The sequence below is a fragment of the Carassius carassius genome, chromosome 10 (genome assembly GCF_963082965.1).
Source record: "Carassius carassius chromosome 10, fCarCar2.1, whole genome shotgun sequence".
Classification (NCBI taxonomy): Eukaryota; Metazoa; Chordata; class Actinopteri; order Cypriniformes; family Cyprinidae; genus Carassius; species Carassius carassius.
The window spans coordinates 28,858,950-28,885,196 of NC_081764.1; the positions used below are offsets into that span (position 1 = coordinate 28,858,950).

Below are 26,247 nucleotides of genomic sequence, written 5' to 3' on the forward strand. Positions count from 1 at the left end.
AAGTGAATAATGTGTGTGCTTCTCTGTATGTGTGTGTGTGTGTGTTATTGAGATGCTTGTTGACACTACATGTCCTTGAGGATGTGAGGAATGCTCCACTGGCCCAAGAAAAATGAGTCATCAAGTACTCAAAGCATTCTTATGGTTGTGTGTGTGGATGTGTGTTGCCTTGCAGTGAGTGTGCTTTAAAGGCTAGCCTTTTTTCGACAATTTAGGCAAATACACTTCCTTCAAGCAACATGATTCACTGTAAGAAATGTATCATGTACTGTACATCTTTGTGTGTATATGTTCAGATTTTTATGATGTTTCTTGACATTATCTTGTGCCTTTCCACTTTTAGAAAATTATTATTTCCTCCCAGGCCGCAGAGATCCTTTGCTATGTGGAAATTCGAGCGATGCAGGGTAAATATGTTCTTTTAGATTACAGATGCTAGTGAAATTTAAACATCATTTTAGAATCTAGAATGTAAATAGATTTTTCACTTGAAATACTGCAGGTTTTCTTAACAATCTAACATCTCAATTTTTAATCGGTTAAGTTTATATAATGCTGTCGTTTTCAGCATTTTTGATTTTAAGCTAATGTGTACTTCTCTTACTTTTAGCATTTTAACTTAAATGTATGTACTGTAAATGTAACTATAACCATGGGTGACATGGAGGGGAAGGGGCAAAATAAATAAATAATAAGAGCAAAATAATGTTTTTTTCAGATGCAAGAATCAAAACAATGCCCTACCATATTGTAACACAGTCAAGAATAACTTTGCCGACATTTAGTAACTGTTGACTAACTTTGACTCTTGCTGCTGACTTGAATTGCGATGCTTCCCGTTTGTCAGCTGCTGATGGCCTTTCATTTTAAACCAGAAATGTGCACCCTGCTTTTCTGATGTTCTCTGAAGTTTTCTAGGTTTTTTTCATGTGTCACTTGAAATGTGTCCATTTTGAATCGTTGTTACGTAAAATTAACGATCAGTTGTGGGACTATATGGGCTATTTCTGTCATAAGTCACATACCATAAATTGCTGAACTTTCTATTGTCCATTACTGGAAATGAAATGAAATTACTGGTCGATATGTCCTGATCTCAGTAAAGTTTACACACACGTTTGATCCGTGAATTAGAAATCTCGCTCGGGGATGTCCGCTGTATGTGGAGGTTTGGTCAGGACCGGTTCCAGAATTAAATCACTGAGGCTGCTTTCACATATATTTTGTTCAGTGCCAATCACTGCTATTTGAAATCCTGCATAGATATGTGGATGTCATTCTTAAAACCTTGCAGGGTGTATGTGTACAAAAAACTGAAGTTTAATACAAATTCTGAATGGATTATACCCTAGAAAGTGGTCCTTTACCCTTCCTTTATCACTAAAAAGTGTCACTCATCTTTGTTCATCGTGATCTCACAAAAATCAGTGGTGAGTGAATTCTGACAAATCGTTTCTGATTGGCCATTGCGCTCAAGAAATCAACAGACATGTCTGTGATGGGCTACATTGCTCAACGCTGCTAAAACGTGTTGAGGGTATTTAGCGCTTGGCTAAGCACTCCAATTGCAGCGGGGATAACATCAGGGATTCTATTACTAACAATTTTGGGGGGCAATTGCCCCCCTTGCCCCCACAATGTCGCCCTTGACTATAACTTATTGAGACCCCACCCCCCTGAATGTTTGCTGAGGCCCCGGCCTCCTGGTTAAGATCCACTGATATGATGTCCATGTTGGCCTAAATGACTCTTTTCACTGAATATGCTGAAAATATTTTTCTTCTTCCTGGGATTACAGGCAGTGTCCAGAGGGCTTCATGTGTATAAAAGCAGGTCGTAATCCTGACTATGGCTACACAAGCTTTGACACATTCAGCTGGGCCTTCCTCTCACTCTTCCGACTCATGACACAAGACTTCTGGGAAAACCTCTACCAGCAGGTACAGCCCTGACATCAGATCAATTTCATCCTGTAGACATGAAAAGACTACATCCTTCTACAATGTCTAGGCCATGGCTATGTATTTCTTATTAACATTACACCATTGTTTCTTGAATCTACAGAGCCATAGCAAAATAAATTGAATTTTGTGATACTTTAATAATAAAGAAACCATTATAATACATTTGGCCCTTTGTCCTGTAGGCATTAGAAAACATCAGCACCTTTCCATTAACTAATCAATATCCTTTTACTTGTTTTCTCATTCTCTCTCTTCCAAAAAAAGTATTTTTGTAACATTTTGTTTGTGTATGCATGTTTTGTATCTCACAGACCCTGCGTGCAGCTGGAAAGCCCTATATGATCTTCTTTGTTCTTGTGATCTTCCTGGGCTCCTTCTATCTGGTGAATCTCATCCTGGCCGTGGTGGCCATGGCATATGACGAGCAGAACCAGGCCACCATAGAAGAGGCTCAACAGAAAGAGGAAGAGTTTCAAGCCATGCTAGAACAGCTCAAAAGACAACAGGAAGAGGCACAGGTAGCTAACACACACATAAAACTCATACTAGCATGTCAGAATACACAAACATATAATCACTTGAACTGACAGGTTTTTTATTTTTTTTACATTGTGTTCTCGTTACTTTTGTTTTGATCCTTATTTTGTTCTCGTTTCCTGACCTTTGATCTCTTCCTCTGCCTTCGTCATCTCTGAAGTTTCTCAGCACCACACTCGCTGTGGCTAACACTGCCCTGTCGCCACGGAAACCAACAGATTATGAGAGCAAGTGAGGGAGTGTCCTTTCTCCTAGTAAACATGAAAAGGAGAGAAACGAGGGAAACAGAAAGCGAGAAAACAGATAAAGAGACAAAAAAGGAAAGATATAGACTAACTCCAAAATGGCGAATGTGCGTTCTCTATGGAGACAGATAGATAGATAGATAGATAGATAGATAGATAGATAGATAGATAGATAGATAGATAGATAGATAGATAGATAGATAGATAGATCTACAGATCCTCCCTCCTTCTTCAGTGCTCACAGTTTAGCCATCTCTTGTCTCTGCTTTCGGTATGTGAGCTTGAACTAAGTCTACCCCTGGTTGCCCCTGACAACGGTGCGTGTGCTGTGATTGGTCTGCAGGTTGCCGCGGCAGCAGCAACGGAGAGTGGGGAGTACAGCGGGAGGGGGGGCTTGTCAGAGGAAAGCTCCTCTGGGGGGTCCAGACTCAGCTCCAAGAGCGCTAAAGAGCGAAGGAATAGGAGGAAGAAAAGAAAACAAAGGGAAGAAGAAGAGAAAGCCGATCAGGAAAAGTTCCATAAGTCCATCTCAGAGGACAGCATCAGACGGCCTGGATTTCGATTCTCCATCGATGCCAACCGACTCTCGTATGAGAAGAAATGTTCCACTCCAAACCAGGTGACCACCTCCTTTGTGTGGCATTGTGGGAAATGTTGTTTGATAAATGTTTCTGAATTTGTAAGATAGTTCTCATTTTCTCAACATATTGTTACTGAGGTGGGCGGAGTGCTAATCAACTCAAGGAGTGTGATAGGGAGGCAGAAAATATAAGCTAATTAAAATGTTCTGCTATGCACTTATACAAGGAGGATTACAGGGTTAAAGGTGGTACAGATGCATTTACACAGATACTTCAAAAATAACCCAAATTTAAGTTTGGTTGAGATGTGGTTTCATTTCATCCTAACAAATCTGAATCCACCAGAAATCTATTATAAAACATACATGCTACCATTGCAAAGGGGTTATTGCATATGCATGCAAATGAAGCTGTGGCAACATTATTCACAATATAAATCTAACATGAGACAAATCAGAGCACATGGCAACATAGAGAAACAAAATTAACCAATTTTTACACACTTTTGCACCAGCTGATAATAGAAATCACAACAAGCATGCAGAATTCAAAACTAAGAGCAGGCATTTTGATGATGACAATCACAATTAAATCTACAGGGACATTAGTGCAAATATAGTAGGTAATAGAAGATATATATTTGTGTTCACGTGTTGATGTATTTTAGAGTTCGGGGTAGGGCATGTCCGAATCCACTTTTGCTTGTTTAAGGACGGGAAAAATGGTCGGTGCCTGGCGCATGGTCTAAAAGGCTTGTCCCTATTCTCTTAATGAGTAATGGGTGTAACATGCCATAAACCAATCAGAATCTCATCTCCCATTCCCTTTAAAAGCCAGTTGTGCTCGCACAATGGCGGAGTCTATATTTACAATTTACATTACATTTACAAGCAGAAAAACTGAACGCTTCTCTAGCGAGGAAACAAATCTGCTTGTGTGTGTAATTCTGATACGTGCAATGACTATGTCCATTATAACATGTAGTCAATTTTATATTTATGCACACAATAGCAATCTTTTACATTTTAATCCTTTAATTTTTCATTTTTAAAAATGTATGTGTGCTGCTGCGCATCCCTGTGTGTGTAATAAGCAAAGTGTATGTGTGTTGTGCACTCGCCTATAGGCGCATATTACTTACGCGCACTTTAAATAACAAAAAATAAATATATATTGCACCAGACTTTAGACCAGGTTTTCATTGGTCAATGGCACAGGCTATTTTAGTTGCCTCAAAATAGCAGTGCGCCAGCAATGTGCCTGAACACACCTCGTTTTCAGAACAGCACACCCATGTGTGCGCAAATGGGTGCAAATGCATTTGCTATTTAAACACATGGATCAAGACGTGAAAATGACAACTGCATCGGGCTGAAAGTAGCAAAAAACTCCTGGCGGCACATTGTGCCAGGTATATGATAGGGCCCTTGTGACGTAAAGCAAGATATTCACCTTCAGACTTTAGTATTGAATGATTTAATTATTAATATTAGGACTAGAATAATATATACACATTTGTTCTGTGTATTGGTTATTGGACACATAAAGAATCTATCAGTATCAGTGTTAAAAATACTTTATCAGTCAATTTCTAATCTTCATTTTAAAAAAAGTATGTACTTTACATTTTTGCTTATTTATTTTTTTTGTGTGTGTGTCTTTTTCAGTCTCTTCTCAGCATTCGTGGATCTCTCTTTTCGCCAAGGAGGAACAGTCGTGCCAGTCTGTTCAGTTTCCGCGGTAGAGCGCGAGATTTCGGCTCAGAGAATGATTTTGCGGATGATGAGCACAGCACATTTGAGGATAGTGACAGTCGCCGCGGCTCGCTCTTCGTACCTCATTGTATTGAGAGACGAAGTTCCACTGTCAGTCACTGCAGCCTTGCTCCCAGAATTATGCTCCCAGCCAACGGAAAAATGCACTGCACAGTAGATTGCAATGGAGTGGTCTCCCTGGTGGGTGGGACATCTGTGCCAACATCACCAATCGGACGTTTGTTACCTGAGGTAGATATATCTATATTATATATCTGTTAAATATTCTTTGGTTTATATGCTAGATACACTCACACACAAGCATACAGACACACAAATACACATACAGGAGTTTTTCAGAATGGACATGTAATGTTGGCTGTTAGCATACAGTATTTGTTAGTTTGTCCTGGTGATTTTGTATTTGGCAAATGTAAATATTGTCATATTCTTTACTTGCATAATAATAATAATGATTATATATATATATATATATATATATATATATATATATATATATATATATATTATATATGTATATATATATATATATATATATATATATATATATATATATAATCTATAATATGCTCAGAACTAATGGTATGTTTTGTTTTCCTTCTAGGGCACAACCACTGAGTCTGAGGCACGTAAAAAACGTTCAGGATCACACCAGCTGTCTGATTATCTGGATGAGACAGTAACCAGAAAAAGAGCTCTGAGTGTGGCCAGCATTCTGACAAATACTATGGAAGGTCTGAAACACACTGACCTCACACATGTAAACAAATGTGTTAAGATTGCTATTTGTCATAATAGTTTCATTTCGTTTGCTTTCTAAAGAGAATAATAAAAAAAATAATAATAAATATATATATATACATGTATATGTAAACAGGTATGTTTTAGATGCTGTCAGTATGTTCATATTATATATTTCACTGTATAACTAGTCATACAAAAACGTACAATTACATCTGATTAGCTATGAAAGCTAATAAGATCACCCTCACACACACCACTCTCACACTCATGTACTGACCTTTAAACACTGATTTTATGTCACGTAGCTGCTTACACTGTGACATGCCAGTGCAATTATTTTTGAACGCCTCGCATGCACTCTCAACCTCATCATCTTATTTTCAATCATCACATACACACACATTCCTCCAAAAGACACTGCAGACATGAAAACGTTTTGCAATTCAACCATAATTTGAAAGCTATTGGAAAGCCATACTAAACTGTAAATTTCTGTTCACAGAACTTGAGGAATCACGGCAGAAGTGCCCTCCATGTTGGTACAAGTTTGCCAACAGCTTCCTGATCTGGGACTGCTGTCCAGCCTGGCTGAAAGTGAAGAGGATTGTGAAAATGGTGGTGATGGATCCATTTGTAGACCTGGCCATAACCATTTGCATTGTTCTCAACACCCTCTTCATGGCTATGGAACACTACCCTATGACAGACGGATTCAGCCATGTGCTGTCAGTTGGGAACCTGGTGAGCTCTCAATGCCAGATTCTCATTATAATACAGTATTTTTTAATTGATTTCATTGATTTAAATAAGCATAAAAACAGTAGAACAAATGCAAAACTGTTAGCTTGTTTGCTTAAACTTAGTAGTATAGTACTATTAAGTTTAAGCAAACTCCTTTGATGCATAAAAACCTTTTTTTAAACATTGAGAATGCAGATTTGAAACATTTTAGTGCACTGTGTAAATGTTCTATTTGTTGTTTTTGTATTGATTTTTAGTTCCGTTGGTAGTTGTTAGGATTGTTTTGGTGCTGATCTGTTCCTTTTGGGCTCTGTGCAGGTATTCACTGGAATCTTTACAGCAGAGATGTGTCTGAAGGTAATTGCTCTAGACCCATATTACTACTTCCAACAAGGCTGGAATATCTTTGATGGCATCATTGTGAGCCTGAGTCTTATGGAACTGGGCCTGGCCAATGTTGAGGGACTTTCTGTGCTGCGATCTTTTAGATTGGTGAGCAAATTTTTCATCTTATACAGTGGTGTTCAAAGGTTTAAGACCACTAGTGAAAATGCTTATGCTTTGCTTTTTTATTTTCATTATAAATTGTGTCATCAACCTAATGTGAGTAAAATTCAAGCCAGTAGCACTTGAGTTTTATGAAATCTGGATGCTTTGCAAGTTTTGGACTCTAGTGTATGGTTGATACCACTTCAGAAACTCAAATGTTGGCTTTTTCATACATTTAAGACTCCATGAATTCAGGGTAATGGCTTGATAAAAAAAACAGCTCTTTTCTAACATTCCCTCTCTCATTCTCTCTCTTAGTTAAGAGTCTTTAAGCTGGCAAAGTCTTGGCCCACGCTGAACATGCTGATAAAGATCATTGGTAACTCTGTTGGTGCTTTGGGAAATCTAACCCTCGTCCTAGCCATCATCGTCTTCATCTTCGCTGTGGTGGGAATGCAGTTGTTTGGAAAGAGCTACCGTGAGTGTGTCTGCAAGATCGCAGAAGACTGTGAGTTGCCGCGGTGGCACATGGATGATTTCTTCCACTCCTTCCTGATTGTGTTCCGAGTGCTTTGCGGTGAATGGATCGAAACCATGTGGGACTGCATGGAAGTGGCGGGGCAGTCAATGTGTCTCATCGTCTTCATGATGGTCATGGTCATTGGGAATCTGGTGGTAAGATCAGTCATGTCACACAGAGACACCTCGAAGATAGTTCCCTCTATCTTTCTTCTTTCTGTATTCCATTTTATTCCTCTCATGTACATTTACTTTTGCAATTGAATGCTTTCTGCATTAAAAAATGGATTTTGCCAAGTAAGATGTGCTACTGGATCAACATCTTTGTAGGTCCTGCAACAACATTCATATGAACAAATCATATTTTGAATTTAAAATAAGGGTATGTAATGGTTAAAGGTTTGGGATTAGGACTATGTTTGTTTTACAGGATGTTGATCCAGAAACACTTTCCTACTTTTCAAATTTAGTCATTTCATATATGTGTTTAGATAGTTTAGACACTTTAGATATTTCAGACATTGTCATTAGTGCACGTTAATGTGGTGTTCTACAATGGCATCGGTAAGCAAAAATATTTGCTTTTGCTTGATGCTGCATGAATGCTCCTCAGCATAAAGACCAAGACCAGCAAAGCAATTTTAAATTGTTCAGTCAGATGAATTGAGAATTGATCATGATCCTGTTGTAAGAGTGAATCTTAAGAGTGATTTTCATTTCAATGTTTTTCTTGTAATAATGCATATTTATTTATTTTATTTTTATTTTAATTTTATTTGAGGAACACTACCATTCAAAAGTTGATGGCCACTGGAATACTGTACAAACAGTAATACTTTAAAATATAATTAGAATTTAATAACTGTTTTAAGTTTTAACCCTGTGATGCAAAGCTACATTCTTCAGTGTCACTTGATCCTTCAGAAATTATTCTAATGTGCAGATTTGGTGCTCAAGTAACATTTCTTATCATTTATTTGAAATAAACTTTTTTTTTTTGTATCAGTGTAAAGTTTTTACTGTTGCTGTTGATCAATTTAAGTTAAATGTAATCAATTTAACTTGTGAAATTAAAATATGTATTTTTTTTTTAATCTTCTAACCCAAAACCCTTGACCCAGAGATTTTCTTAACAGATTTCAAGATATTTACCCATACACATTATGATCATTTCTGAGTCAAATCTTTTCATCTTACTGGTGTTTGATCTTGCTGATTCTCAAAGTGTGTGTTGTTGTGTGGCAGGTGTTGAACCTGTTCCTGGCCTTGCTGCTGAGCTCTTTCAGTGCCGATAATCTGGCCGCCACTGATGACGACAGCGAAATGAACAACCTGCAGATCGCCGTGGGCAGAATACAGAAAGGTATCGCTTTGGTCAAGTCCACTTTACGCCAGTTTCTCCAAAACCTCTGCCTGGCCGGCTCCAAACCTTGTACTCTTGACGAAGAGAAACCCCTTGATGACCTCCACAGTGACGGCAAGGATAATTGCTTGTCCAATCACGTTTCAGTGGCCGTCGACCTCACTAAAGACTATCTGAAGGAGAGCTGCATCTCCCCTGGTAATGGGGTGGAAGGTCACGTAAAGTATGGGATTGAGGAAGGCGACTACATGTCGTTCATACACAATCCCAGTCTCACTGTTACAGTACCGATTGCGGTGGGAGAGTCGGACTTTGAAAATCTGAACACGGAAGATTTCAGTAGTGACTCATCTGACATTGAGGGCAGTAAAGAGGTAAGCCAGATTGTGTCTAAACAGAAATTTCACTTTTTAAAATGCATGAAACACAGTTCTAACATTTTGTGTTTTAGTGTGGGAAAGAGTTGCTATATAACATAATGTAAAAAATGCTTGAAGTTATTGTTTTAGGTTTGTTGGTAATTCATCAGGAGTCAATGTCTCTTTCCCTATAGGGGACAAACAGTTGTGTTGAGTCATATTACCATTGCATCATTCTCTGCTCAGAGCTGCAGCCTATTGTGTGTGTGTGTGTGTGTGTGTGTGTGTGTGTGTTTATTGTTCCATGGGCTTCAGGGCAGTTTGCCCCTGTTCATCTGCAGCTAGTTAAGAAAAACCTCTGGGCACTGTAGCAGGTAGACTTTCTGAGTTTTATTCATTATATCAGTACAACATTCTCATAAACACGCACAGCCTCGCACACACATAACCTCTCACACACTCTAATGTGTATTATTTACGACCAACTGAGCAGGCATGGCATCATGCATCCCAGACTATGAATGAGGCTGTTGAGGAAATTGCTAAATTCAGCATCCTTGCCCAGGGTGAAATTGAGTATGCTTAACTACATGTGTGTGTTAGTGTGTTTTTTATGTGTTTTTGTCTGGCTGTGTGTGTGTGTGTGTGTGTTTGTTATTCAGCACATTTCCATGCCTTTCCAGCAGTACTGTCACCGTGCTTAATCATTTCTCTCTCCCCTCTTCTAACTATTTCTATATCTTATTTAAGTGGTTCAGTGTTGAAGTTGCTGACGTTATTATCCATGTTATGTGAAGTGTGTATCTCCTCTCTGTGTGTGACCTGTTATTGCAGCGTTATGACAGACGAACCCCAGGTTTTCTCTGAGAGAGCCCTGTAAGAGACTCACCTTCCTTCTCATCCACACTAACCATGGAGACTGCCTTTGTCATCTAAATCAGACCAAACTCTCGTCTCTCTCTCATTTTATCTCGGATATCTCATTTTTTGGATCGGATTGCTCTTTTGTTTTTCGTTTCTCAATGCCTGTGCCCTTCCCTCCCTCTTAAACAACCCTATTTTGCACCTAAGAGAGACAGCTGTCAGCCTTTTTATTTTGGTTTGTTTTTTTCTTCATGACGTTGTGTTTTATGTTGTAGCACTGGGCTTCTTTGCAGTACTTTCAATCATATGGAATGAGCAAGATCATCATTTTACATCAATAGCCCATCGAACATCTCTGTTACATTAGCTTGTATGTTTCATTTTTATTTTATTTTTATACAAGCTATCAATAAGAATTCGGAGCTAAATTACCTGAAAACAGGAAGCCTTTGAGTGTGCATGTGTGTGTGTGCATGTGTGTGAGGAAAAAACATTAAACTTTAATTATTGCAGTCAATTTAGAATTAGTCCATTTCTGAATTATACATATTATAATGAAGTAAGCTAGTTGATTCAGCTACAAGCTTGGTATAAATAGGGTTTCATGATAAACAACTGCTTTTGAGTTGTGAATAATTCTTATGAATATTATATTCATATTTTTAGATATATGAAGGAGGATTATAATATTGTTATTTACGAATCTGCAAATATTCAGTCATATATTGCACTGTAAATTGCTGCAATAGTGGGTAAGTCTTCATAGCAGTCGGCTATTAGAAGGCATTTCTCAATCTGCTGAGGTGTGTAATTGCTACAGTAATTGCATTTATGTCACTTGTTTGTGCATATACAATCAGGGGGTTCTGCTCTGGTTGGAACCAGGCCGACGGTTAATTTCCGAAGACATTTCATGATAACTCAACTTTACAACTTCTGTGCCTCATGCCACTTTATATTTCTCTGCCAATGAGATATGTTCCTAATCGGATTAGGAAACAAATCAGACCGTTTCAACTTTTTTTAGAGTTTATTGCATCAGTTAGACTTGCTTTAGATTCAACATCGAAAATATTTCAAATTAATGAGAGGCTTATTTAAAGCTTATTTAAAGCTCTATAGTGAATCATTTCAGTTCTGGTTCAGGGCAGCTTGTTTAGGTTTGCTCAGCCTCTTATATTCCTACTGTGATAAAAAATGTTAGAGGCATTCTGGAAGATTCTGAAATTGCACACAGCATGCTTACATCATTCCCCGCGCCGCATTAGCTGGGTGCCACGGCAACCAGCACTCCAGCTCAGTTTTAGACAGCATCCTCTATAAATTTTTTAGCCTCTCATTTTCTCTAACTGACCATTTTATAAATTCAGCGAAACCATCAGAAGGGTCAATAACTTTAGGAAATACTCTGTGATCAGGAAAACTTCAATATTATGTCAAATAATTAGTTCTTACCCAGGACTTCAGATCTACAATAACATCAGACAATATAATTATTATAATTATGAGTCCTAAATCAACAAATTTAGTTCTAGGAGAAGCTTTTATTTGCCATTGTTCTGCAAAATAGCAGCACAATAGGCTTTAACCACTGATGGACAAACGTCTGAAGAGTTAATATCATTAGAAAATGATGGCATCCAATAGAAAAGCTCTCTAAGCCATAAGTCCATATGTTTCCCTAAGAGCTTGCTATCTCTGTGGTAAGATCCAGTTAAAGTCGTTTTCCCCAATCAAAGCTAATGAAATGCTGTCTCAGACTTAGCATGTGGCACTGGTGTTAGTTAATGCTAATGCGGCTCCCCTCCTCTTCAAACTGACTGGCGGACCGAAGCTTGACCACTGCTTAACGGAATGGACTTCCAGCCTGTGTTTTCATGTCAATCAAGGGATTGCACTCAATGGGATGGGGTCATGTGATAATCTGAATCATGCCAATCCAAATGTATTGGGATTATCCAATAGAAAACATTTGTTTTTGGAAGGGGTGGGGAAAGGTAAGGGGTTGACATCTGCACTGGACATGAAAATACTCAAAGCACCCAACATCTGATGACAAGATCACAAGCTTGGACGAGAAAAAAATGCACCTTGAGAAACAAAAAAACATGCATGAGGAAGGAATGAAGGCACATCAAATGTACCCACAGCTGACTGTGAGATTATACGGTGAAGCCAGAGACGCTTGTCTTCACGCCTGGCTGCTAATTAGAAAATCAATTCAATGAATCAAATCAATCTCTAAATCCACGGGCTTGTAGGTACTTTTGAATGATCTGAAACTGCATGAGACTGAGAATATCTGCAAAAGCAAAATGGATGAGCTGGTGTGCTTCAATCAAACCTAATCTTGTTTTTGTATATGTGTGTGTGTTTGCTTTCTTGTTTCTGGTTGTGTGGTTGCATGGATGCCTATGTAGAAGCTGCCTGTTGATGCGGTTCTCAGTTCTTCAGAAGGGAGCACAGTGGATATCCGACCCCCTGGAGAGGGTGTGGAGTCTGTGGAGCTGGAGCCTGAAGAGTCCCTGGACCCAGAAGCCTGCTTCACAGAAGGTGTGTGTGTGTGTACCTTGTATTCCCTAAGTTGCTGTGACCAAAAAGTCCCCAAAAGGATAGAAATAGTAGGACATTTTTTGGCCCCCATGAAAAAAAAAACTTATACATCATTCAGATAGATTTTTTTTGACAAATCTAAAAATTCCAAAAGTTTTGGGCGAGGGGTGAGTTTAGGGTAAAGAAAAATAGAAAAATACAGTTTGTACAGTATAAAAACCATCTATGGAGTGTCCCCATGAAACATGGAAACCAGTGTGTGTGTGTATTTGTGGACAAAAAGGAAATCAAAATTAATTACCTTATTAATACACATTTCTCGTTCTATTTGCCAGTGCATTATTTCAAACATGATTGATTGCTCTGCCTTTGAAACTATTTTCCTCCAACTGTCAATGAGCTGTGCCAAATACTGGTTACTGTTAACCAAAAACCAGTATTGGTTAATGTTAAGGTCTCATGGGTGAATTGAGGTCAAGAAGGCACTTATGCTCCACAATAAACTTAAAACTTCTTGACTCCATTGAGGTTATGGAATAGCTGCTTATAAGGATCAATTTCTAATAAGTCTCAGCTTTTTCTTTTTGAATGTCCTGTTTCACCCTTAAATACAATGTTATAGAAAGCTAAATGAGTTGTGAATGTTGCTTTGACTTTTAAGGGGAGGACAGCTTGGGAAACCAGATTTATGTGATGTTCATCTAAAAAGATTTAAATGTACTGCAGTACTGCAGGACTAATTTACTCACCCAAGCTCCCTCTCTAGTCCATTTATTGTAACTATGTGCAAAACTGGCCTATTTATAAATAGTCATAAATATGAATAAAATAACATACACTACCGTACAAAATAAAATCTTTTTTTAAAAGAAGTTGATACTCTCATTCACCAAAGATGTATTCAATTGATCAAAAGTGACAGTATAGATGGTTAAATTGTTACAACACATATCTGTTTCAAATACATTCTGCCCTTTTGAACCTTCTATTCATCAAAGAATCCAGAAAAAATTACATAATTGTTTTTTCAAAAATATTGTACAGAATGATTTTTCATCATTAAAAACAAGAAAAACTCTTTTCTGAGCACCAAATCAGCATATTAGAATGGTTTCTGAAGGATCATGTGACACTCATGAGATGTGTAGTAATGATGTTGAAAATTCATTTAAAATACATAAAAAAGTAAAATATAAAACATTACTTATAAAAATATATTACATATAAAAAATGTATGACCTTAAACTTTTTAACGGAAAGCATGTCACCACCAACTTCACAATTTTTTTTTAGTATTCAGCAATTTCAAGGTTTTAAAGATTACATAAAGAACAGTAACAAAACAGCCTGTTTAAGGGTTAGAGAGAAGGTTGAAGATATGGAGCTGAATTAAAGCATAAAAAATTGATACAAAAATGTACAGTTTGGCCCCTTTATGTCATATGTAGTACCCAAGCAAGACTTCTAGTATTGACTTTGTGGGACATTTTGGGAGAGTTGACTTTTTTCACTGAGCTCAATTGTTCTGCTGTCAACTCACATCAAGTGACTTTTCTCTGTGTCTATTGCTCAGGCTGTGTGATGAGGTTTCAGTGCTGTCAGGTTGATGTGGAGACGGGCAAATGGAAGAGTTGGTGGACTCTCAGGAAAACCTGCTTCTTTATTGTTGAGCACAACTGGTTTGAGTCCTTTATCATCTTTATGATATTACTCAGCAGTGGAGCACTGGTGAGCACCCACACATAAACACAATATTCTTAACCACTCAATCATTTTTGTTTGACAAACATTGAACAAGTAAATTTGTTGATTTGAATGTTTTTTCAGGCTTTTGAGGACATTTACATCGAGCAACGTAAAACAATAAAGACAGTGTTGGAATATGCTGATAAAGTCTTCACATACATCTTTATATTGGAGATGCTTCTGAAGTGGGTTGCGTACGGCTTCGCCAAATACTTCACCAACGCCTGGTGTTGGCTCGACTTCCTGATTGTTGATGTATGTATAGACCTCATATACTGCCATGCAGCTGTACAGTGTGTGTGTAAGTGGTGTAGTGTGTATTCTCTGGGTTTGAACAAAAGTTCTCTTTTTGATTGGCTACATGTGTTGTTTTTACAGGTGTCATTGGTGAGTCTAGTAGCAAATGCTCTTGGTTACTCTGAACTAAGTGCCATTAAGTCCCTGAGAACACTGCGTGCTCTTAGACCTTTGAGAGCATTGTCACGCTTTGAGGGAATGAGGGTAAGACACACGCAAACACACATCATGTGGTGTGATTTAACCAAGCAGGACATGTTTCTGGATGCCTAACCTTATTTCTAACCAAACAGTTACAGAGCAACGACTGGCTGGTAAGATTAATGATGTAACAGTTCAAATTACAGATATGCTTCAGTAGTTACAATTCTGTGTTTTTTTTACAAAACGAAAAATTTGCTAAAGATTTATGTAATTTCAGGCCATCCAAGATGCACTTTAGTTTGCTTCTTCATTGGAACAGATTTGGAGAAATTTAGCACCCTAAAATCCATCCATGTAGGATCCTTTGCAGTGAATGGGAGCTGTCATGTTAACTGATGGACTGGAGTCATGTGGATTATTTGTGGATCATTGTGATGTTAATCAGCAGTTTGGACTCTCATTCTGACGGCACCCATTCACTGCAGAAGATCCATTGGTAAGTAAGTGATGTAATGCTACATTTTTCCATATCTGTTCAGATGAACTCATTTCCATCTTGAATGGCTAAAGGTAAGTAGGTTTTAAGAAAATTTCAATTTTGGGTGAACTATTTCTCTAACATCAGACCTAAACCTAAAATCTGATCAGTTCATCCCAGTGCTGACCAATAAAGTTGATCCTGCAACATGTCCTACTTGAGAAAAAAAGCATACTTTCACACAATTTTTTAAAATGTTGTCAGGAAGCTTTAATCCTCTTGCTTGCTGTTGGGGATTATTAATGAGAACATCCTAATCACATGAATAAATTAATTTTGTATGTAGTATTTTAGTATTTTTAGACCTTTCTCTTTAGTGTGCATGACTCTCTGCATGTGCTTTGGTGAGAGCTCTCTGATCGATTCTGATGATTCTGTGGTGGTTTTGTGGTGTTTGTGACTTGACCTCACATTTCTTTCTCTGTTATGTGTCTCTTTTCATTTGCAGTAAACAAATGTTGTGACGTCATCGTGTCTCCACAAGGTTTTTTTCTGTTATCATTTTTTTCCCCCCACATTTTGGTAACTCAAAGATATGTGTGATACGCCCCTGTTTATATGTTAAAGTCCTATATTCTATGAACAAAATTTAAGCTGGTTAATAATTAGAGATATTTAGCTATTAATTATAGAGCAAATTAGGCAGATGACACATTAGCCATTCTTCAAATAGGCCTACTCCGTTTTTTAGCTAACCTTATTGTAGGATAAAATAGGCTTAGCTTTGTTATTGTTAAAACCCAGTTAAACTTATAAAAGTCATCATGTCATTTCCTAGAATTGTATCATCTTAAATCTATGGAAAGGATTTAGTTTTTACCAGCAAGTAAGTCATCCACTATAGAAGCTCAAGAAATTCATTACAGTTTCGCAGCTCTTGTATCCATAACAAGAGTGTAAAGTGAATATATATGGAGGTATTTGTGTGTGTGACATGATGTATTTATTTTCTTCTAGGTTGTAGTGAATGCCCTGCTGGGAGCCATACCTTCCATCATGAATGTGCTTCTGGTGTGTTTGATCTTCTGGCTGATCTTCAGCATCATGGGGGTGAACCTTTTCGCTGGGAAATACTATCATTGCGTTAATATCTCCAGCGATGAGATGTTTCCCATCAGTGTGGTCAATAACAAGTCAGATTGCCTTGCCCTGATTGCAAACAATGACACAGCACGATGGAAAAACGTGAAGATTAATTTCGATAATGTGGGAGCCGGATACCTGGCGCTACTGCAAGTGGTGAGTATGCTGAATGCATAGCCCGACTGTGATTTTGTAGCATATTCACACTATATATGGATTTTTGATATTGATTTTCTTTTTTTCGACAAGGCCACATTTAAAGGATGGATGGACATCATGTATGCAGCTGTGGATTCCCGTGATGTTAGTGTTTCTCTTTACTGCAGTAAACAGATCTTTTTTTAACCATTTAGAGTGCAATGTTACATTCAAACCATCTTTAACTCTTTTCCATAATTCCATGTTACTGTCTGCTTAATATGCTATGTTTTTAATTTGTGACTACCTAAATTAAAAATGTAATTTGAGGTAAAGCACCATGAAATTAAAAATGGGATTATTAATGTAATGTTGTGGTTTACTCCAACTAAAGATGAACTTTGTTCATTGGGCATTTCAATGTTTATTCAGCTTTACTGTGACTATTTACAAAACTGTTTTAAAAAAGGAATTCTTTCACACTTTGAATTGTTTAATAAATATATTAATCATCTAATTATACTAACCAATTAAATGACTTAATGAACATTATATTTCAAATAATTTCCTTATAATTATAATTATAGATACACAATAAGGCAAATTGAGTTCTTGTTTTGAAGTAAACGAATAATTAATAAAAAAAATTGAATTTAAATGTAATGTACTTAATTGAATAATAACTATGATTTAAATTAATCAAATGTCTAAAGAATATTTTTGCATTGATAATCGCACATATCCTATGGTACTGTTGCGTATATGGACAATGCAACACATGGACAATCGTGAACAGTTTTTTTTATATACAGGAGCAGGAGTGTGCTTATGAAGATTAAGTTGTGATGCACATTAGTAATGCAAATGTGTAATAACACACAACATTTTCTTGTACTCACAGTTGGAGCAGCAGCCTGACAGGGAATCAAACCGTTACATGTACCTGTACTTCGTCATCTTCATTATCTTCGGCTCCTTCTTTACCCTTAACCTCTTCATTGGTGTCATCATTGATAATTTCAATCAGCAGAAGAAAAAGATAAGTATTTAAACTGAGGAAGGTGAATTTAAACACCTTAATAAAATGTAAGACATAATGAACAACTGATAAGGAATATTGCACATATTACAATGTGCAATCTCAAATCAACCACTGTGTGTTTGTTCAGTTTACTTTCAATGTAATGTGATATGTACACAGTCTGTGGCTTTGTTTAGTGAGCACAGCACACAATGGTAGCTTATTGAACTGGTTTTGGATAAATAGGACCTGAACTGCCTCTTTGACATTTCCTGAAGTTCAGAGTTGAAAAACAGAGGCCTGGTTGCATTATGTTTGTGTTGTGACATATAATGAAACCATGGTTGTAACCAGCCTTATGCATTTGCTCTTCACCTAGGAGGTCAGGATATTTTCATGACAGAAGAACAGAAGAAATATTACAATGCCATGAAGAAACTGGGTTCTAAGAAGCCTCAGAAGCCAATTCCCAGGCCTGCGGTATGACAGCTCACTCACCCTAACTACTAAGAAATTTAATTATATTTAAAGGGGACAAAACACACACAGTTTCGGACAGTCTAAAGTTAATCTTAAGTACTTATAGAGTAGTATTGCATCCTTCATATCCCTGTAGAGTCTTTAGTTTGATCATATTTATAAAAGAAAGATACAGCTTTACGCTTCTCCCCGAAAACAGCCGAGCTTCTGGAGGCGTGCCTTGGATGGAGCTAAAGAGTTGTGAGCTCTTACCAACAAAACACAGAAATTTGATGCAGTTTTACTTACCACCTGCGGTACTGACCCATGACCGGGATCTTTTATAGCTGGGAGCATCCCATCTTTCAGTCTCAAACCATCTGTAAATCCAGCGTTGAACTGTGCCTTGATTATAAAACATTTGTCACCGAAATCATGGGAACAAATAAATACTTGTGAAACTCTGTTGTTGTCCCTGAAAAACAAACTGCATCCACTGTTCACTTAACACCGGGTTCTTTGGGAAACTGCTCAAGGTTATCTTTTCCTCACATCCGAAAACACACTTGTTTGGAGACATTCTTCTCAAGCAAGTCCTTTGCAGCACTGTGACGACTTCTGTAACTCAATGAAGCAAGTCGATGGGCTGCTCTTGCTCTTGCCCTGTTTGATGTGTGCATGTGCTCTTCCAGGAGAAGTGTCCATACAAGGAATTCCGCCCTTTGTGACGTCATGAAGGGTCATGCTTGAAAAAAACTTTCTGAAACTTATGTGAACCTGGAAGGAGTGTATTTGGCACAGATACGTCCAACTTTTTTTTTTTTTTTAATTTTTTTTTTTTTTTTTTTTAACTTTGGCCATGTTTAGCATGAGGACAGGGTTGCCCAATTGCTACTCAAAACTAGCCTAATCGATTATCGAGGGGATAAATATCATGTTATTGGAGTCGTTTTAACCAGCAGACATGAAAAACAACATGCGGCCACAGTGTTAAAGTAGCCCAATTCCTTGGCAACAATGCATGAGAATCCAACTCTTTAAAAGTGTAAATAACACAGAATGCATGAACAAGCTTTAGAGACACACCCCCCCCCCCCCACACACACCTTTAATACAGCATTTGTCAATAATGCCAATTTCTCTGTACTTCACTCTAGAACAAGTTTCAAGGCCTCATCTTTGACTTTATCACCAAACAAGCCTTTGACATTGTGATTATGATCCTGATCTGCTTGAACATGGTGACCATGATGGTGGAAACCGACGATCAGACAGTGGAGATGGATAATATTCTGTACTGGATAAACCTTGTTTTCATCATCCTCTTCACTGGAGAATCTGTTCTCAAGATGATCTCCCTGCGACAATACTACTTCACCATTGGCTGGAATGTGTTTGACTTCGTAGTTGTGATTCTGTCAATTGTCGGTAAGAAATTCTTGGAAGCTCTACAGACTATTACTATTATAATACTATAAAAACATTTTGAAGATTTAATCCAGAAACATAATTTATAAACACTCTGTAAATGTTATTCCTTCTTAACAGAAAAAGTGCAGTCATATTTACAGTTGCTCTGTGAATTTTCACTGACAAAATCCAGTCATTTCTGTTTGAATCTGTATGATCTGGAATTTCACTTGAGAGTGAAAGATTTCCCCATACAGATTTTACAATGGATTAAAATTGGTAACAATGATTACCAACGTTGTGCTGACCAACATAAAGCTGCATGGTTTGAAAGTGAATTCTGTGTGAGCTGTGCTTCATACATTGCTACATTTCTGACAATAGAAAATGTACCTTTTTTGCACACAAAATGTTGCCGAAATTTTGCCAATGTGACCACACCTTAAAGGATTCGTTCATTTCCAGAATAAAAAATTCCTGATACTGTAATTTACTGAAAATGTCATCCAAGATTTCCATATCATTCTTTCTGCAGTCGAAAAGAAATAAAGGTTTTCTCTATATAGTGGACTTCAATGAGACCCAAGGTGTTGAAGGTCCAAACTGCAGTTTCAGTGTAGCCGAGGAATAAGGGTCTTATCTAGTCAAACAATCAGACATACACATACACATTTATATACTTTTTAACCACAAATGCTTGTTTTGTACTTGCTCTGCAATGCATGTCTGTGATACATTTACATAATCACGTTGGAAAGGTCCTGTTCTTCCTCTGTGTACTCTGGTTCAGAAAGGTAGGGTAGGGTGAAAAACCCCATCTAATTTTCTTCAACTTCAAAACATTGTTTTACCTTTTTTTGTAAAGGGCGTTTGACTTTCTTTGTGCATTTGCTTTGTAAACACTGGGTCGGTACTTCCACCTATGCGTGACCTTTCCAATGTAATGCCTGAAGTTGAGCCAGTGCAAGACGAGTATTTGTGGTTAAAAAGTATATGCAGTTTTATATTTTTAGAAAGTGACCAATCGTTACTCTAGATAAGATACTTATTCATTGGCTGGGCTCGTGTAGAGCCCTTTGAAGCAGCATTGAAACTGCAGTTTGGATCTTCAACCCACTGGCCACTATATGGAGAAAATCCTGGAATGTTTTCCTCAAAAATCTTTTTGACTGAAGAAAGAAAGACATGAACTTCTTGGATGACATTGGGGTGAGTAAATTATCAGGAAGTGAACTAATCCTTTAAATGATCTGAAAGACAAAAGTAGCCAAAGAAGACAGTTTAGGCTAATGTAATGCTGGGAATGCTATACTATATTTGAGTAGAGTATGCTTTGAGCACCTTTAAGATTAAATGTTGTGGAAAATTCAGGGATTGTTGGGATCACTTATTGGACTTGTGTTTTGTTTTTTTTTGTCAGGCATGTTCCTCTCTGAGATGATCGAGAAATATTTTGTATCGCCAACCTTATTCCGAGTCATCCGGCTTGCCAGAATTGGTCGCATTCTTCGTCTCATCAAAGGAGCCAAAGGCATTCGTACACTCCTGTTTGCCTTGATGATGTCACTTCCTGCCTTGTTCAATATTGGCCTCCTCCTGTTCCTGGTCATGTTTATTTATGCCATTTTTGCAATGTCCAACTTTGCCTATGTGAAGCGGGAGGCAGGGATTGATGATTTGTTTAACTTTGAGACATTCGGGAATTCAATGCTTTGCTTGTTCCAGATTACCACTTCTGCAGGATGGGACGGCCTCCTGGCACCCATCCTGAACAAACAAGATCCGGATTGCGACAGTGAAATGGAGCACCCAGGCAGTTTGTACCGCGGCAACTGCGGAAACCCCTCGGTCGGCATCTTCTTCTTCGTGAGCTACATCATCATCTGCTTCCTGATTGTGGTGAACATGTACATAGCTGTGATCTTGGAGAACTTCAGCGTAGCCACAGAGGAGAGCGCTGAACCACTGAGCGAAGACGACTTTGAAATGTTCTACGAAGTCTGGGAGCGATTCGACCCCAACGCCACACAGTTCGTGGAGTACAGCAAGCTTTCTGAATTTGCAGACGCTCTAGATCCTCCGTTACGCATCCCCAAGCCAAACAAGATCCAGCTCATAGCCATGGACCTGCCCATGGTCAGTGGTGACCGCATCCACTGCCTGGACATCCTTTTCGCCTTTACCCTGAGGGTACTGGGAGAGGAGGGTGAGATGGATGCCCTGAGGGGACAGATGGAAGATCGTTTCATGGCCTCCAATCCCTCCAAAGTCTCGTACGAGCCCATCACGACAACCCTCCGCAGGAAACAGGAGGAGATGTCATCTGTGATAATCCAGAGGGCCTTCCGACGGTACCGTTTAAGGCAAATGATAAAGAAGGCCTCTGAAGCCTACCGAAAACAGCTACAGGATGGGGAGGTACGTATCCTGGAGAAAGAGGTACTTGTCATCGGAAAGTTTCAAGAGAACTCTGCATCGGACAAAACTGATATGACTGCCTCCTCTGCCTCTCCGCCATCTTATAACAGTGTGGCCAAGTCAGAGAAAGACAAATATGAAAAAGAGAGGAGAGAGAAGGAGGACAAAGCAAAAGATGCAAGAGACAGAAAAAAATGAACGAGGGACTGAAACAGAGACTGTTCTTTTCAACTGAGACACTGTTTACAGAGCAGAGTGCAAGCACTGGGGTGCAATTCACCTCGAGCGGTTTTGGAACTAATGCCAAACTGAGTGTGTGTGAGGCGGAGTGTGTGTATGTGCGTGTGTCTAGACTATTGTGTGCATGTGCACCGAGCTAGCCTTAGGGTGCATTTATGGTGTTGATTGAAAGCGTTGATTCGAGGACAGTGCCAGTGTCTACACGACGAACACACACGCTTGAGTATGACTTGAATCCCTAAGGACGCTGGTGTGAAACAAAATGGCAAGTATAAAGTGGTGTGTGAGTTTGTCTTTTAGTTTTGAGTGTTGTTACAGAATCCCGAGGATTGAAAGAAACTGTTATAGTCATCAGTAGCTAGTGCTAACACTACCGCTGGTGTCTTTCTTATTGAATGGCGTATTATATACCTGCACATTTTTGTTAGCTCATTTTTTTAATCATGTTGAACTTTTCTACTCATGGGTTTGATTGTTCAAACTACTTCATTTAAGGGCACGTCTGTGGAAGGGGCTGGGGAATGTCGATCATATCCGGTAGTGAATTATCTGAACAGGATCTCATTTACTTTAGCATTAGCAATTACTGAACAAACCACACACACATATACGTATACACCGGTAGGTTCCAAGTGCTACAAAATCAATCACTCTGTAAATTGAGAGCAGAATGATACTGTACTAATCAGGACTTTCACACATAGAATGTTTTTTTTTTTAATTATTATTTATGGATCAAGGTGTAGACCATGTCTGCACTGCCTTACTGAACACAATCACGAAAATTGATTAATTGAACACAATCTTCCACTGTTGATAGCAGAGTGAGCCAAACTCAGTTAGTGAATTTGTTCAAATGTTTTGACTCAAACCTATTCATGAATGTTATGGGTTCAGTGTATGTTAACCTCATTAACGTCAATTGACTATATTTTTGTTACTATAAGGCACTTATAATGGAAGTAAAAGAGGCCAAGCAAATAAACATGAAAATTCACACTGTTTAGCCACATGTAAAATAACCACAAAACTTTAACATTATATGTTATATTATAGATTATATATTATAGATTATACATATGTTAATAGTGTGATATAATCGCTTATCTAATCTTGTCAGTTATCTTTCAACTCTGTTGTAGTGACAGTGCCTGTTAAAGCCTGTAAACCTGATAATTTTGCACAATATCTGCACAGACACCAAGAGAGGTGATGTGATTTGCTAGGCTGTTGTACCACGTGACCAGAGTTTTTATTTATTTATATCTTAAAGATATACTATATTATCCACATCCTATATTTGGAGTGTTTTTTTATTCTTCATGCCAAGTCTACGTATAAAACCTATAGATTGTCAGACCGTTGCCTTTTAAAAGAACATACACTTCTACCTGTTCATTATTTCCGATGACCAAAAACAGACATAGACAGAAGTTGTCTATGTCTTTACCTGATACCAGGTGCATAACAACATGATTCTGGAATGGCAACAACACAGGAATAATACTGAAAACATATTGAAAGCAAATATGTTTATTTAGGCAACTTTTAATTTGACAGCTCATAGTTTTTTTTCCCTTTTACAGAAGATTAAATGTAAGTGTTCTATCAAAAAAGCTGTATATCTTGGCCTGTAAACCCTCCAGATGTTGGCACAGTTTACTTCTTTTGTAAGTGCCTCACTTTAACCTTGATTTTAGCTTATTTAAAGTGTGAGTTGCAATTATTTTCAGTGGTAATCAATATTATGCAACAAATGCTGTTCATTGAACCCTAAATGTTCTGTTAAGTTGTACACCCCATATTGAAGGCATATATATATATATATATATATATATCTGTAGCTCAATTGGTAGAGCACTGCTTTATACTGTCCCTTTCAAGGTTGGGGGTTCGATTCCCCAGGAACACATGATATGTAAACATTGATAGCCTGAATGCACTGTAAGTCGCTTTGGATAAAATCGTCTGCTAAATGCATAAATGTTTATTGAAATTTAATATACGAGACGAGACAGATATTGACCCCTCCGTGAAACTACTGTACCATAATGTCAACAGAATTCAGGAAGCCTGAATGTACACTGAACATGATAAGAAAAGGCAATGTAACCCTACTGAATGTCTCTGTAACATACAGTATGACTGACCTTGTCATTTTATTTTGAACAAAAAGAAGGAAAGAAAGAAAAAAAACATGCATACGTATAGGCCTATATATATCTTCCAAATCTAAAACCATTCCGTGCATAAGTGCAGGTCAACCTGTCAGTGGATCTCTACTGAAAAACAATTTTCCTCATTTTGAAGTTGCCTCGTTGTCTTTCTGTCAGGGCAACACCCTGAGTTTGGCTGAATAATTCGATTATAACATGAGTTCTTCTGTTGATCTTGTAGTGGTGATTTTGTATGTATATAATGGCACGCTGTATCTCACCTCTGTACTCGACTCTGTAGAGGAGCACTTTTACACACCACTAAAATTGTCATTTGGATGCATGTGATCGATGTGCGAGAGGTGCGAGTGTGAAAGAGAAAAAGAATATGAGAGCTTATTTATGTGAGAGAGATCTATATGTGTGTTTTGACTGTATGTACTGGGGCCACCATCGATGTGCTTTATTCTCATTCTCTTTATTGTTTATATTGTAAATAGTAGTTTCAAGCTCATATTATTGGTTTTGATTTGTTGTTTTTTTATTTTTAACTAATTTATTTTGTTTACATCTTTGTTTTTTTTTTGCACAGTGCTAAATGTGAAGGCCAGGTCCTGGTTTTAAATGTACATAAAAATTTATGAAGCAATCAGTGGTTGTCATATTTCATTAATAGTGTGGTTGTAAACTGCATGCACTATATTAACCGACTACATGGTGACGTTATTTTAAAAGCCAAAAGAATAAAGATCATATTTTTTGTACCAAAGTGAAACTTATAATATTCGTTATTGCACTTTCTGAAAGTAGGCCTACATCGCAAATATAATTTCGAGAGAGAACCGCAACAGAGAAGTATACATACTTTTTATTTTATTTTTTACTTGAAAATGCATATGATTCGCAAATGTGTACTACCTTTTGTTTTGAATGTGCAATATGAATTGATTTCTTCTGAAGCGGAGCAGAGTTTGCAGACATTCACTGTAGTTTTCCAAAATAAAGCACATTTTGGGAAGCCAGTAACCAAAAAGCCTAAGACATTTATTTTGGAAATGTTTTTTTGTCAAATATGCAGCATCTGTCTTCGGTCTGTATATCTGTGCCATTCAATAATTAATAAATTAAACAAACATAACAAATAGTTGTCAGTCAATATTACCTCTGCTGGAAAAAAAGGAGAAGAGAAATAGAAGGATGTGTAAAAGAGAGGTAAGAACCTCCCAAACAGCAGAAGGTCTAAATTTAGTATGTTCGGTGAGACTGCTGCAGTCATCCTTCTAGAGGCCTTACTGCTAGACTCTCATTTCAACAGACCCAAGTCTGAATGTGTGTGGGTGTGTACTTGAGAAACACTCTGTGATCAGGAGTGACCCTGCTGGAGTGCTTTTCTTCCTGTTGCCTGGCAACCTGACATGACGGTACACCCTTCAGTGACTGAGCACACGGCGTTTACCCATAATGCTCTGGGGTTTTCAGCAGGCTTTCCCCAACCAACACCAGCGTCTCTCATCCCCTCTCCCTCTCCCACTCTCACTCATTCATGCTTTCTTTTCAGTCACAGAGAGAGACCTGCTCGCCTTTGTTCCTAAGGGGATTCCCTTTTGAGAGGAGCTGTTTGATTTACTGTCTTTTATGGCGAGGTCTGTCTGGTGAAGGAGATAAGTGTGCGTGTTTATGTATGAACTGATAAGGTTTAAGGAAAAGGAGTCAACATAATTTTTTTATCAAATAAAAAAATAAAATAAATAAAACAGCAAAATAATAAATGGTACCATCACTGAGAAAATACAGGGTGGGGTTGGTGAGCGATCCTGGTACCAGAGCCATTTCAATAAAGTCTCATTCTAAGTAATCCTAGGC

At 37.9% G+C, this 26,247-nt stretch overlaps 1 protein-coding gene across 3 annotated transcripts in view; it reads left to right on the forward strand.

The window, feature by feature from the left end:
• The window catches only part of LOC132152089 (sodium channel protein type 2 subunit alpha-like), a 37,691-nt gene extending 12,525 nt beyond the window's left edge, over positions 1 to 25,166 (forward strand). For all 3 annotated transcript variants that reach the window (XM_059560773.1, XM_059560772.1, XM_059560771.1), the window contains exons 8-27: positions 344 to 407; positions 1,799 to 1,940; positions 2,276 to 2,482; positions 3,090 to 3,365; positions 4,995 to 5,333; positions 5,707 to 5,836; positions 6,349 to 6,587; positions 6,906 to 7,079; positions 7,395 to 7,751; positions 8,841 to 9,332; positions 12,602 to 12,734; positions 14,308 to 14,462; positions 14,562 to 14,735; positions 14,859 to 14,981; positions 16,417 to 16,698; positions 16,792 to 16,845; positions 17,582 to 17,723; positions 18,081 to 18,181; positions 19,318 to 19,588; positions 20,991 to 25,166. In XM_059560773.1, the coding sequence (XP_059416756.1) occupies positions 344 to 407; positions 1,799 to 1,940; positions 2,276 to 2,482; positions 3,090 to 3,365; positions 4,995 to 5,333; positions 5,707 to 5,836; positions 6,349 to 6,587; positions 6,906 to 7,079; positions 7,395 to 7,751; positions 8,841 to 9,332; positions 12,602 to 12,734; positions 14,308 to 14,462; positions 14,562 to 14,735; positions 14,859 to 14,981; positions 16,417 to 16,698; positions 16,792 to 16,845; positions 17,582 to 17,723; positions 18,081 to 18,181; positions 19,318 to 19,588; positions 20,991 to 22,186 (5,051 nt within the window). In that variant the 3' untranslated portion in view covers positions 22,187 to 25,166. The remainder of the gene's footprint in view (positions 1 to 343; positions 408 to 1,798; positions 1,941 to 2,275; positions 2,483 to 3,089; positions 3,366 to 4,994; positions 5,334 to 5,706; positions 5,837 to 6,348; positions 6,588 to 6,905; positions 7,080 to 7,394; positions 7,752 to 8,840; positions 9,333 to 12,601; positions 12,735 to 14,307; positions 14,463 to 14,561; positions 14,736 to 14,858; positions 14,982 to 16,416; positions 16,699 to 16,791; positions 16,846 to 17,581; positions 17,724 to 18,080; positions 18,182 to 19,317; positions 19,589 to 20,990) is intronic.
• Positions 25,167 to 26,247: the final 1,081 nt, after the last annotated feature.